This window comes from Aphelocoma coerulescens, assembly GCF_041296385.1.
Source record: "Aphelocoma coerulescens isolate FSJ_1873_10779 chromosome W unlocalized genomic scaffold, UR_Acoe_1.0 ChrW_unloc_scaf_3, whole genome shotgun sequence".
NCBI lineage: Eukaryota > Metazoa > Chordata > Aves > Passeriformes > Corvidae > Aphelocoma > Aphelocoma coerulescens.
The window spans coordinates 2,101,255-2,115,359 of record NW_027184082.1 but is presented as its reverse complement, the minus strand read 5'-3'; the positions used below and the strand labels follow the sequence as shown (position 1 = coordinate 2,115,359).

General features: G+C 50.0%; 1 protein-coding gene across 7 annotated transcripts in view; it reads left to right on the top strand.

The window, feature by feature from the left end:
- The window catches only part of LOC138102868 (ubiquitin-associated protein 2-like), a 295,204-nt gene that overhangs the window by 51,004 nt on the left and 230,095 nt on the right, over window positions 1-14,105 (top strand). For all 7 annotated transcript variants that reach the window (XM_069000627.1, XM_069000633.1, XM_069000632.1 and 4 more), the window contains exon 4: window positions 266-376. In XM_069000627.1, the coding sequence (XP_068856728.1) occupies window positions 266-376 (111 nt within the window). The remainder of the gene's footprint in view (window positions 1-265; window positions 377-14,105) is intronic.

Here is a 14,105-nt window from a genome sequence, read left to right as displayed (position 1 = left end):
CTCATCAATAGTGCCTGTAGCTGTGCTGGTGGGAAGGATAAGAATTAAGTTCTGCAAAGGAAATCTCCAAGCGTGAAGTTAAAGGGGGAAAAAACAGTGAGAGAGTGCTTTCTTGATTATCATTTAATTTGTTTACCTTTATTTAGGATTTTAGTTTGCTCTGACACAGTAGCTATGCACTTTTTTTGAATCTGTGGTGGTACTAACTCTTATTTTCTTACAAAGATATTTTGAATATTTTAACATGTCTGACTCTTACTGCCAGCTTATGGAAGTGACGGGGAAAAACCAGGATGAGTGCATAGTGGCACTACATGATTGTAATGGGGACATGAACAGAGCAATTAACATATTGCTGGAAGGAAGTTCAGACACGGTAAGGTTTTACTTTCCTATTAAGCTGTTCTTTTTGTTTCCACTTCTTAGAAGTGATTGGGAAAGTCGCATTTTGGAAGCTTTCAATTTCCATGCCTCCAAATTCTTTTGAAGGAAATGGAGACCAGGACAGCTTTTCTGCTGCATGCATACCTTAGACTAGGCTGAGCCTTGAAAATGTTGTGGGTGTTCAGTTGGTCTCTTGCAGAATCTTTTGGTTTTCATTTACATACAATAATTTTAACTCTGCAGCAGAAATCATTGCTCTGTCAGACACAGGCCTTTTTTTTTACTCCAATGTTTGTAGCACCTCCCAACCATGAGACCTAAGTGTTTGCCACAAAGGATAATCTTTATAAACCTAAAGCGCAGGCAGATATTTTAAGTTGTGCAGCTTATGTAGGTTTGCATTGCCAGTATTGAATTTGGAGGAGGTTTCCACATCTGAAAGTTGCATTGACAGCACTACTAATGGCAAAAGAGGATACAAATATCCTTTCACTGTTGTTCATTTGCCTAGCTTCATTGAAAACCAGAAAGAGGAGACTAAACAATGTGTATATAACAACAAATAATGTTGCTTAGAATGTTGCACAGAGCAATTTTCTATCGCAAGAGATACCAGGAAAATGTCTTGCTGAAGCTCAAGCTTTTGCTGGAGGGACTTCTTACAGTTTGTCCAAGACAGAAAGCTAGATTCCATCTCCTCTAAATTGGGAAAGAAACCTGCACTTTTTCTTAGTGCTGAACATTCAGTATTTCCTGTGATTTGTCAGGATGTGTGGGCTGTCTTATTGTTAATGAAAACCCACCCCCCCACACCCTAAATCTAGAACACATGCTGTTCTGACTGAGAGAATTTTCTTTCCTATCCCCTTTTCATTTATCAGATTTGAGGTCAGCTAAAACACAGAAATATATAATACTGAACAAACTGTCAAGTTGGGAATAGAAGAGAGCATCTCATGATTAAATCTGTGTTGGTAATGTGCTGGTTTTGTGTTCTTTTGTACTTCTCACATTTGCCATTTTCTATGTGAAAATAGTTTTCTGACTAATAGAGAATTTTAAATGCTTCCTTACTTTAGCAAATTTTTTATAAGTGGTCATGACATGGAAGAAACTTTTTGAACTCATTTATCAATTAGAAGCAGCACGTCCATATATTGCTCTTTTGACAAGTCCCTCTGAACCCACTGCACTTTGTAGACAAAAATGCAACTCAAACACAGAGAACTTGAAGGACTCAAGAAGGAAGGAGTATTAATTAGAAGGGGTTCTCATCAGAGTGTGAATAAACTTATTCTTTATGCAAATTTGTGGGCCTCCAACTTGAAGGCCGTTATACTCCAGAACACTTTAACTGTGTGTCTTGGTTTGAAAGACAGGTGTCTGCCAAGGAAGGCAGGAGTCTCCCCTGAAATGAAAAAAAATGCAACCCCCTTCCCTCCAAATTATTATAATTTCAAAATTAAGGGGCTTTCAAGCAAAGATATGAGGAATAGGAATAACAGTTCTTTACTATTATATGTATGCGAGGGACAGAGTCTGGAGAGCTGGCCAGATAAACGACATGTACACCGATACGATTAAGCATCGTTCTCCCTTTATTGTTCAACTATTCCAATTTATATCTACTTTTGCAAAGATTCACGCCCAGTCCCTCTAGACAGCCTCTAATCAGCAGGGGAGCCAGTCAGTGTATACCTTGCCAAGGACTCTCAGGCCTGCCTGCAGCCAGGGGCCTGTTCAGGGGCTTTCCCTAGTCTTAGGGCCTATCCCTCAGCAACCCTGGGTTGTCCAATCTTTCCAGGGGTATCATATGCCCTTGTTCCATAAGGAATCCCTCTACACATCCCCCATTTTCTTTTTGGGCAACCCAGGCCTGGTTGATAATCTTTCGCAGCCCTGCTTTGAAAAAATGCACCCAAATACTATTAAGCCTATTATAACTACAAATAGCAATCGGCATCCTTCTACTACCAAGGTATGCAGCCATCCGGTGATACCCAGATCCTTAAGCCAATCCCCAATAGGGTCGTCTGTCTCCCGAAGGTTGCACAGGCCTCTCTGGAGGTTGGAGAGGTGCTTGTGAATTGAGACAGAGTGGTCGGAAAGATTCATACAGCACGTACCTTGGAAATCTTCACAGCCATGGCCGTGGGCTAATAGTAGAAAATTGATGGCTGCCTTATTTTGTAATACTGCATGCCTAACACTAGTAACATCTGCGCTTAGCTCGTCAAGCATCTGCGAAGTTATGTTTAGTTCGTCTCTCTCTCAACAAGCAAGTTTGTGTAATGTTGCGTGCGCCCTAGCCGCTGAAGCACCAGGTAAAAACATAGATGCTAGCCAAATTATACCATGACTCCAAAAGATGGGCTCTTCAGTCCCTTCACATTTGAGCTCATGGACTGAACGCCGCACCCTGGTGTCAGTGCAGTGGGTGATATTTAAGACTTGATGCAAGTTTGGGTGGAGCAGGGTGAATTTCCCTAAGTAGCACAGTCCCCCATGTGGGCTGGCGGGAACCCCATTCCACACGTGGTCCCCGCATATTAAGAACGTACCACTGGGGCGGCGTTTCGGGGCTTGACCTGTGAGGTTGATTCGGTAGTAAATTGCTTCGGACTCGTCGTTTCCCAGAAACTGGTCTGCAAGAGGGTCGACAGTGGCCCAAAGGCGTCTATTAACATTTAATTGACCGGTAGTGGGCGGCTCAAATATCATGTAACCATCCCCAGTTTGGTTTGTGGAACCCAGTAGGTCTAACTCTTCGGGCGTCCCCATAGTGACATTGATGCTTTTCAAGAATGCAGCTTGCCAGCAGGCACGCTGGTGCGCAGGCTTGAGTCCGATCAGCCCTGAACACTTGCCATTGTTTGTGGCGTTCCCTATCAGTGAGCTGTTGTCTAGCATCCCTCGGAAGTCTTGCAGGTTAAAGTATGGGACCCCAATTAAGCAGGTGCGAAATGGGTCCCCCAGCGTGGCCAGGCTCAAACACATGGAGTCTTGCCCCGTTAAATTAGCTAGGGTGACCCACATGTTTTGTCTCTTTTGGATTGCTGTCAGCATTGCATGGGACACTGCTAGGATGCTTACGAGAAGCAAACCTCTCAGAATGTTTGCAGGCCCAGTGCTGCTTTGTCGCTTCCCAGCGCTCGGGGGCCACCACATGCTGCCATGGGACACGAACCTGTGTGCTACACTCTCGCCCTAACACTGCCACACTCCGTACTGCCTTCACTCGGTCTAAATGGGTGGACAGCCGATCAGAGATGTCCGCCAATGCCCTTGTCTCAAGACAGTCAAAAACAATTCCCCACTCTACCTCTGTGTCTGGTGCTATACCCAAGAATTTATGCAACTCCCTTTCTTGGTTCCACCTTCGATCACGGTCTGCACAAGGCGGGCACGTATACCACCCACTTTCTAACGTTAGCTTGTGTGTCCAGAGGGTCCACCAACAACCACCGCAACTCACTAGCAACCACCTAGGGCAGCTGCTACATTCGCCCCAGGGTCTCGCTGTTTCCCCCACTATGAGAGTGGTGGACCTGGCAAGTTCCCAGCCCCCTCACTCAGCCACGTCTGCAGCCTCTCCCCAGGCTTCTTGGGATGGGGGTCCCAGTGTTCCAGCTGTTGTAGTAGTGGCGTTACTTTCCTCAGGAGCTGATGCTGACTGCGCCTTCTCACTTCGGGGTCCTGCGTGCATAGCACAGCACCACTTGCTGGGCACCCACAGCGGTCCCTCTGGGGAGGAAACACACATATATCCTTGGCCATTAAATAGCACTGGGCTGGGACCTTCCCACAACCCCGTTCGAGGGTTACGATACAAAACACTTATTCCTGGAAGAGCCTGCTCGATTCCCCTACAAAGCGTCTGATGATGGATTGCCACTGGAGGCTCCTCCCTATCCCCGGCCAGAGAGAGGAAGTTCAATGTAAACAGCACTTTGCTTAGCCATTTACTTGGTTCCATCTCTCCCCCTTTCTGTCAGCCCAGATATTCCTTTAGTGTACGATGGGCTCTCTCTACCACTGCCTGACCGGTGGGTGAGTGTGGGATCCCCGTGATATGTTCTACTCCCCACTGGTGCATAAATCTGGCTAGGTGACTGCTGGTGTATGCTGGCCCATTGTCCGTTTTGCTCTTTTTGCGTACCCCATTACTGCAAAGCAAGAGAGCAAATGCTGCTCCACATGCAATGCCTTCTCTCCTGTCTGAGCGGTAGCCCACAGAAAGTGTGAAAAGGTGTCAATTATTACATGGACATAGCGCTGTCGGCCAAACTCAGGGACGTGAGTGACGTCCATTTGCCAGAGCTCGAGGGCTTTCAAACCCTTGGGGTTAACCCCCACACCTAACCCAGGGCCGTGATGGCTACAGCGGGGACAAGCCCGCACTATGCCTTTCGCATCTATCAGCGGGATCCTAAACTGTCTCTGCAGGGATTTTGCGTTTTGGTGGAACAAATCATGGCTACATCTGGCTTGCTCAGAAGTGTTCGCAGGCGGGAGATGCACTATGGGGGCGCAGGTCACCACCTCGTCTGCACGGGCATTGCCCTCTCCCAGCCCAATGTTCCACTGGTGGCTCCGAATGTGCAGGATACAGTAGGGGTGTGTCCGTTGTTGCAGTGTATGCTGCAACGTGATAAGCAGTCTGCCCAAATGTTCGTTGTTAGTACGCCAGATTTCTGCATCATGGATCTGTTGGGCTACTCCAATGACATAGAGGGAATCACTGACTACATTTGCCGGTTCCTTTGACCACTGTTGTAACGCCCATATCACAGCGTGCAGTTCGAGTGTTTGCAAGCTGTCAGCCGGTTCTCCCGCTATGACATGAGTCTTCCAGCGGTCGTTCTCTTTCCATGCACAAGAGGCCTGCTTTGTCTTCCTCCCTGCATCTGTGAACACCGTGCACCCTAGTACTGGCTGATCTACATTCAATGGGCCGTTCAGTCACTCATAGCGCCCCAGCACCTGCGCCAGCCTTCCCTGTGGGCACTTGTTATGGACCATGCCGGTGAATCCGAGCAGAGCTTCTTGCAGTGCCTCCACATGGCATAGCATCCACTCCAAGTCCCCTGTCTGGGCTGGTATACTGATGTCCTCTTCCTCCCTGCCGTCCATCTCCACCACTCGGTCACGACTCTTTCGGATTAAAAGCGCCACCATCTCTACCCTGGACTGCAGTCTGAAGTGTGGCTGAGTCGGTGGGAAGAGCCATTCGAGAATCTGGCTGTCCCCCCCCTTTTTCTTTTGCCATTGGTGGATGATGTCATGTGAACCTGCTGCGCCGGTCAGGGTGATGAGGATGGTGAGTGGGACTCCTTCTCTGCGCGACACCCATGCGTGCCGCAGCTTATCCGCGACCTTGGCGAGATCTGCTGCTTTGTCTGGGTAGCATTCCCGAGGTTCGGCAGTATTCGTCCCGTGCAGCCATGGCAGGAAGGGGGTGAGGTCGGCATTCGTGATTCCCGCGACTCAGCGGACCCATTGCAGATCTCCTAGCAGCCGTTGCGCATCATGGAGCGTCGAGATTTCTGTGTTTAGCTCGATCTTTTGGGGTCTAATTTGCGAGTGTGATATGAGCCAGCCCAGGTACTTCCATGGTGCAGTCCGCTGGATCTTCTGGGGGGCAATCTCTAATCCAGTCTCATGCAGTTGCTCTCTGACCCATTGCATCTCTTTATCTGGGAACTCTTTAGCAGTAGCTATCAGGATGTCATCCATATAATGGTAGATGAGTGCTTCTGCGTAGCGTCGTCGAATCGGACGTAGCGCACAGTCAACATATAGCTGACACAGCATGGGGGAATTTTTCATCTCCTGGGGCAGGACAACCTACTCGTAGCTCTTAGTAGGCTCACTGCAATTCTTTGTGGGCACTATAAAGGCAAAACGTTCTGTGTCCTTTGGATGCAGTGGGATTGTGAAAAAGTAGTCCTTTAAGTCAATTACAGTGATTTGCCATCCCGCTGGGATCATTGTAGGAGCCGGTAGCCCAGGTTGCAGCACCCCCATAGTTTGCATACGCGCATTCACTTGTCGAAGGTCGTGAAGGAGGCGCCACTTTCCCGGCTTCTTTGGGATCACAAAGATGGGGGTGTTCCATGGACTGACTGACGGCTCTATGTGTCCTGCCGCTCTGCTGCATATGACGGAGACTTCGGGTACTGACAACAAGGCTTTGTGGGTAAGAGTCTGTGACAACTGATGAATGATTTTGGGCGTGGTCAGCTGCATCACCGTCGCTCCATAAGCCCTGCTCCCAGTTAGCGTGTTGGCTTGGATCACATACAGTGGGTCTTGCATATCACCTTGGTGTTTGCTAGCTTCTTCCTTTGCTAGCCGCTTCCACGTTCGCTCCTAGAGCAGGAACTGAGAAGGAGTCAACAACAACTGTGCGATGCTGATGCAATCATTAGGACACAGGACATCTGCTGTAAAGATAAACTGCAGGATGCTCCACGTAGCTTTGGACCGTAAGCCGTGCGTGGTGACCATTTGCTTTGCTTGCTGCAAGATCTTCCAGTCATGGGGTTCCCACCTTGTGGTGTCCCCCTGTATCAGTACAGGGCAGGCTAGGGCATCTACGGCTTGCCAATCTCCTTCAATGATTGCATTACGGACAACTCTGTTCCATCTCATTCGCAATGGATCAGTCCTCGCCGTTGGGGTTGATGGAGGCAAGGGCTGCACCTCCTCTTGCTGGGAGGGAAGGGCCGTAGGCCCTGTGCCCGGTTCTCCCAACAGAAACGGAGGAATTCTGGTGGCCATCTTGACCGGTGGGTCCACGGGATGCCACAGTGCTGATGCTGTGGTTTCATGAGCCTTAGACTCCAGCGCGTCCTGATGCGTAGACAATTCAGCAAGCTTCTTCATTACATCATGCATCATCTCTCAGTGCTTCTTCTCCTCTTGGGGCTGACCCCTGGCAGCCCTGGCTCGCTGCCTCCGCAGGAGACAAAGCTGTAGAGGCTGCTTCACAGTCGGACGATGATCCGCTGTCCGGCAGAGGGGGGTGGTGCACTGCCGTTTTCGGCCGGCAGCTAGGACCGCTGGCTTCTCCTCTGCTCACTTGCACCCTGCCCCCAGAGTCGGGAGGCTCTGCTTCCACCTTTGCTCTCAGTTTTCCCTCAGGCTTCTGTGGGGTAACTTCCTTCCTCGCCGGGTCCAGCAGCTCCCGCAGCGAGTGTACAGGTGATGATGTCCCCTTCATTGGTCGACCCGCGGTCAGCCCGAAGAATTTTTCAACCCTGGACTCCGCCCTGGCCTCCGGCCGCCACTCTGTGAGCCCCCCCTCTCTTTCTTTTCTGGGGCCACCATCCCCCAGCGCCTCCATGGCTGCTGCGGCCACCTTCCTTTCTGCTTTCATTTCTGCGAGGGTATTAGTCACAGCTCTCCATGTTAATCCGAGAGCTTTAGCTTCTTTACCTTCTTTTCCACCCTCAATTGTGAACTCCCATAGTCTGTTTCCAACTTCCTACCACTTCTTGGTTGAAAACAAAAGCGAAGTGCATTTCAAAAACCCTTGTTCCCGGTCCCACGTTATTAGGGCATAGAGATCTCGATCTTTTACAGTCTCGCCTCTCTTAGAGAGGATACTGGCTAGGAGACGAGTTGCAGCCTCATACTCCATGGCTGTCTTACCTGTGGGAGCTTGCTCGGCTGCGCGAGCTCCAGTCTCCGGCACCACTCAGCTTTTTGCCGGGACACTCCCGCTCCAGCTCACCAGGCTCCTCACCGCCGGTGTGATGATTCAGAGTCTTGCCGCGTTTAGGAGAACTGCATTTAGGCAAAACAAACCACGTTTAGGCGAGTAAAATCACTCGAGTCCCTGTTTGGGTGCCAGGTGCGAGGGACCAAGCCTGGAGAGCTGGCCGGATAAACGACATGTACACCGATACGATTAAGCATCGTTCTCTCTTTATTGTTCAACTATTCCAACTTATATCTACTTTTGCAAAGATTCACGCCTAGTCCCTCTAGACGGCCTCTAATCAGCGGGGGAGCCGGTCAATGTAGGCCTTGCCAAGGACTCTCAGGCCTGCCTGCAGCCAGGGGCCTGTTCAGGGGCTTTCCCTAGTCTTAGGGCCTATCCCTCAGCAACCCTGGGTTGTCCAATCTTTCCAGGGGTATCATATGCCCTTGTTCCATAAGAAATCCCTCTACACATATATATGTGTATAACAAGGCAAACAAACAGCAATAACTATGGCAGTAACAACAGAACCACAAACCCAGTCCCAGCCTTCTCGGCTATCAGGCCCTTTCCCCTTTGGTGCAGTTCCAGTCACAGCCAGCAGGGGCTCTGGCGGCTCCCAGTGAGCAGGGCAGGTGCAATGGTTCCCCCTCAGCTGCCGGGGGCGCTCTGGAGCAAGCTCAGGGAGCACACGGCAATGGCAGCCTGGGATCCCGGGAAGGGATGGAACAAAGGCTTCACAAACCCATGGGCAGCCGATCCCGGTGTCCAGCCAGACCCTCAGGAACAGCAGGCTGGAACAGCAGGGACGAGCACAAATCCCGGGTGGCAGATGAGATGTATCGAACTCCAGAGCTGCGATGGGAAGCCCTGGAGGTCTCAATAGGCAGGACGTGTGGGGCTACAGAGTATAGCGAAGGCTTGAAGCAATGGCGGGGGCAGGGCGGCCGCAGCCCAACTCCCAGCGGGGACAGGTGTCTTGGTTTGAAAGACAGGTGTCTGCCAAGGAAGGCAGGAGTCTCCCTTGAAATGAAAAAAAAAGATGCAACCCCCTTCCCTCCAAATTATTATAATTTCAAAATTAAGGGCCTTTCAGGCAAAGATATGAGGAATAGGAATAACAGTTCTTTACTATTTTATATATATATATGTATAACAAGGCAAATAAACAGGAATAACTATGGCAGTAACAGCAAACAGAACCACAAACCCAGTGCCAGCCTTCTCGGCTGTCAGGCCCTTTCCCCTTTGGTGCAGTTTCTGCCGCAGCCGGCAGGGGCGCTGGTGGCTGCCGGTGAGCAGGGCAGGTGCAATGGTTCCCCCGCGGCTGCAGGGGGCACTTCGGAGTGAGCTCGAGGAGCACGCAGCAATGGCGGCTTGGGATCCCGGGAAGGGATGGAACAAAGGTTTCACAAACCCCTGGGCAGCCAATCCCGGTGTCCGGCTGGACCCTTGGGAACAGCAGGGTGGAACAGCAGGGACGAGCACAAATCCCGGGTGGCAGACGAGATGGATCAAACTCCGGAGCTGTGGTGGGAAACCTTGGGAGGTCTGGGCAGACAGGACGTGCGGGGGCTACAGAGTAGCAGGGGCTACAGAGTAGCGAAGGCTCGAATGCAGCGGTGGGGGCAGGGAAAGGTGGGCTTGGAAATCCTGGGGTTTCTCTGGCAGAAAGAAGGCAACCAAAAGCAGAAAGCCTGCAGTGCTGATGAGATGGCATCAGCCTCTCTCTCTGTCTGAACACCGAGAACTAACTGCCCGCACACCCAGGTGAAAGAGAGTAGCCTGTTGGACCAAACCCTCAATTGCTAGGTCTTTTGTCCTCCCCAAGTACCCAGGAATTTGTCGCCCCAATAACATATATGGGGAAAATTCCTCAAGAGGGAAAAAAATCCAAAAGGGGAACTCCCAGAACCCAACAGCAGAGAAAGGTGGGCTTGGTAATCCTGGGGTTTCTCCGGTAGAAGGAAGGCAGCCAAAAAAGCAGAAGCCTGCCGTGCTGACAAATTCCTTCCAGCCTCTCTCTCCGTCCAAATGCCAGGAACTAACAGCCCATAACCCCAGGTGAAAGAGAATAGTTAGTTGGACCCCTCTCCTTGTGGCCAGGTCTTTTGTTTTTTTTAAGCACCCCGTAATTTGTCCCCCTGGCAACATGTATGGGGAAAATTCTTAAGAGAAAAAGAAAGCAGAAGGAGAACTCCTAAAACCCCAACATTATCCATCCCGAATTTTTCCCATACTAACATGTTACATGAATCTTAATCCCTTTAACCATATACATACATACATCGCCCTAGTTATATACATATATACATGCTGATACTGATACAAGTACAAGTACAGAGCCATGGGTAGTTCACCCTAAAACAAGGTCCCCTTGAGGTATGCATCGGGTCTCTCCATCCTTTTGCATCACCCACCAGGTGCAACCTGGTCCCTGAGCAAAACCAACCCCACGGATGGGTTTGTCTTTGCTCAAGGCAGACTTAACCCAGACAGTTTTTCCAAGCATACCTCTCATGTGTACCACTGGAACCTTATCTCCATCTGTTGCTTGTAGGGATTTGGATTGGGCAGGGCCTGCTCAGCTGGTGGAGCCTCGGGTGTTAACTAACCACGAGGCTCTTGCTAAATGCACCTCCCAGTTTTTGAAAGTCCCCCCACCCAGTGCCTTCAAGGTGGTTTTAAGCAATCCATTACACCGCTCAACCTTCCCAGCTGCTGGTGCATGGTAAGGGATGTGGTACACCCACTCAATGCCATGTTCTCTAGCCCAGGTGTTTATAAGGCTGTTCTTGAAATGAGTCCCGTTGTCTGACTCGATCCTCTCAGGGGTGCCATACCTCCAGAGGACTTGCTTTTCGAGGCCCAGGATGGTGTTCCGGGCAGTAGCGTGAGGCACAGGGTAGGTCTCCAGCCATCCTGTGGTGGCTTCTACCATTGTGAGCACATAGTGCTTACCTTGGCGTGTTTGAGGCAGCGTGATGTAATCAGTCTGCCAGGCCTCCCCATACTTGTATTTGGACCATCGCCCACCATACCACAGGGGCTTCACCCGCTTGGCCTGCTTGATCACAGCGCATGTCTCACAATCATGGATCACCTGGGAGATACTGTCCATGGTTAGATCCACCCCTCGGTCTCGTGCCCATTTATAAATGGCATCTCTGCCTTGATGGCCTGCGGCATCATGGGCCCATAGAGCTAGGAACAACTCTCCTTTATGTTGCCAATCCAAGTCTATCTGGGGCACCTCTATTTTCGCAGCCTGATCTACCTGTTTGTTGTTACGATGTTCTTCGTTAGCCCGGCTCTTGGGGATGTGAGCATCTACATGACGGACAGGCAGCTTCTCTGCCCTGATGCCTTTTCCTGGTCTTAAAATCAAGAGTCAAACACGGTTAGAAGGGGAAATGGGATTTTACCTTGGTATTTATTTTAAGGATCCTTAGGTGCACGCCTTCAGGTCATATGCATCGAAATGCACCCCGCCGAATATGCCCCAAAAGATCTGGTATAACATTATAGGTTTTACTAATTAGCATATCTATCAAAGTTTCCCCAATGAGAGGCTCAAGTGAGACCCCCCCCTCCCAAGGAGCCTTCCCCTGGATGGTTCTATCTTAGTTTACAGAATGTGTTCTGGAGACTTGAGGTCTGGGGCACACTGATCCCTAGCTACGAAACTTCTAAAATGTTTAGTCTCTCAGCTTGACAAACAAGTCCAAGAATGTAGGCAAAAGGCACTAAGAATACAGAAGTTGTAAAAAGGTATAACGGGGTATAAAAGAAAAGGCAAAAAATCTTCATTGCATCACCCGAGTGGCAATGCCTTTCCGCTCAGCAGAAGCCCAAATTGGTTTTCCTCTACGCTACCAGTTGGCCTTCTTCCACCTTTCCAGCCAACCCCACAGAGGATTGGCTACCATCCATGAATCAGTGTAGAGGTAGAGCTTTGGCCGCTTCTCTCTTTCAGCTATGTCCAGAGCTAATTGGACAGCTTTGATGATGCCTTAAGAGGTCTCCTAGACACAGAGAGTGGACAGGAGTAAAAGAATAAAATAGGTATTTATTTGAAAGGCCTTCAAAGGTACACCCTGGGAGCCACAGGCTATTGCCAAAATGGCCCCAGGATGGATGACAGGTCACGAGTTCTTCACACTTTTATAGGTTTTGTTCATTTGCATATCAGGGTTAATTCTCCAATTAAAGCTTCAGTTCAATGATGTAATTTCCCCTTGGCTTGCCCCCTTAGAAGCTCTTTTGATTATACTTTTTGGGCCTAGGACGGTCTGGGTGACCTTGGAGTGCAGGCCCAGAGAGGCTTTTGTTATGTCTACCTAGCCTGAGAGATCAGAAACCAACAGGCCTCAAGAAACTTCAGACTTACACTCTAAGCAGTACAGGATTTGAAAAACACGAAGGTCAAGATCTAAGGCATCATTGGGTTCAGCAAATTGGCTTGATCCACCTTCTCCTTCAGTAGCCTGTGCAACTTGTCATGTGGGGCTCCATACAGCGGCTTTCCATTTCCGGCTAGCGACTACAATTCAGCAGGAACCATCAGTGAAGAGGGCATATTGTCTTTTACTCTCTGGTAGCTTATTATATGGTGGGGCTCCTTCGGCACGCGTCACCTGCTTCTCTTCTTCTTCAGAAGATAACCTAAAAGTCTCACCTTCTAACCCATTTGTAATTATTTCCAAGATGCCAGGGTGACTTGGGTTTCCAATTCGGGCGCCCTGCGTGATGAGGGCGATCCATTTGCTCCAAGTAGCGTTGGTGGTGTGATGCGTGGAAGGAACCTTTCCTTTGAACATCCACCCCAGCACCGGTAGTCAGGGTGCCAGGAGGAGTTGTGCCTCTGTACCGATTACTTCTGAGGCAGTTTTAACTCCTTCATAGGCGGCCAAGATTTCTTTCTCTGTCGGAGTGTAGTTGGCTTTGGACCCTCTGTAGCTTTGGCTCCAGAATCCCAGTGGTCGGTCCCAAGTCTCACCAGGCACCTTCTGCCAGAGGCTCCAGGACAGACCATTGTTCCCGGCTGCAGAGTAGAGCAAGTTCTTCACCTCTGGTCCCGTCCTGACTGGGCCAGGGCTATTGCGTGAGTGATTTCCTGCTTAATCTGGGCACAGGCTTGTTGCTGTTCAGTGTCCCAGTGGAAATCATTCTTCTTGCAGGTAACCAGGTAGAGAGGGCTCACAATCTGGCTGTACTCGGGAATGTGCATTCTCCAGAAACCTATGGCACCTAGGAAAGCTTGTGTTTCCTTCTTGCTGGTCGGTGGAGACATTGCAGTGATTTTATTGATGACCGCGGTGGGAATCTGATGTTGTCCATCTTGCCACTTTACTCCCAGGAACTGGATCTCCCAGGCAGGTCCCTTGATTTTGCTGTTCTTGATGGCAAAAACAGCTTCCAGGAGAATCTGTATGATTTTCTCTCCTTTCCCAAATACCTCCGATGCTGTGTTCCCTCACACAATGATGTCATTGAAGTACTGCAGATGTTCTGGGGCCTCACCCTTTTCCAGTGCAGCCTGGATCAGTCCATGGCAGATGGTGGGACTGTGCTTCCACCCCTGGGGCAGTCGGTTCCAGATGTACTGCACGCCCCTCCAGGTGAAGGCAAACTGAGGCCTGCACTCTGCTGCCAGAGGAATGGAGAAAAATGCATTAGCAATGTCAATAGTGGCATACCACTTCGCTGCTTTGGGTTCCAGCTCGTACTGAAGCTCCAGCATGTCTGGCACAGCAGCACTCAGCAGTGGAGTTACTTCATTCAAGGCACGATAGTCCACAGTCAATCTCCATTCCCCATCAGACTTGTGCACAGGCCAAATGGGGCTATTGAAGGGTGAATGGGTCTTGCTGACCACCCCTTGGCTCTCCAGCTCGCAGATCATCTTGTGGATGGGGATCACAGCATCTTGATTTGTCAGGTACTGCCAGCAATGCAATGTCGAGGTGGCAATTGGCACTTGTTGGTCTTCCACTTTCAGGAGCCCAACTGC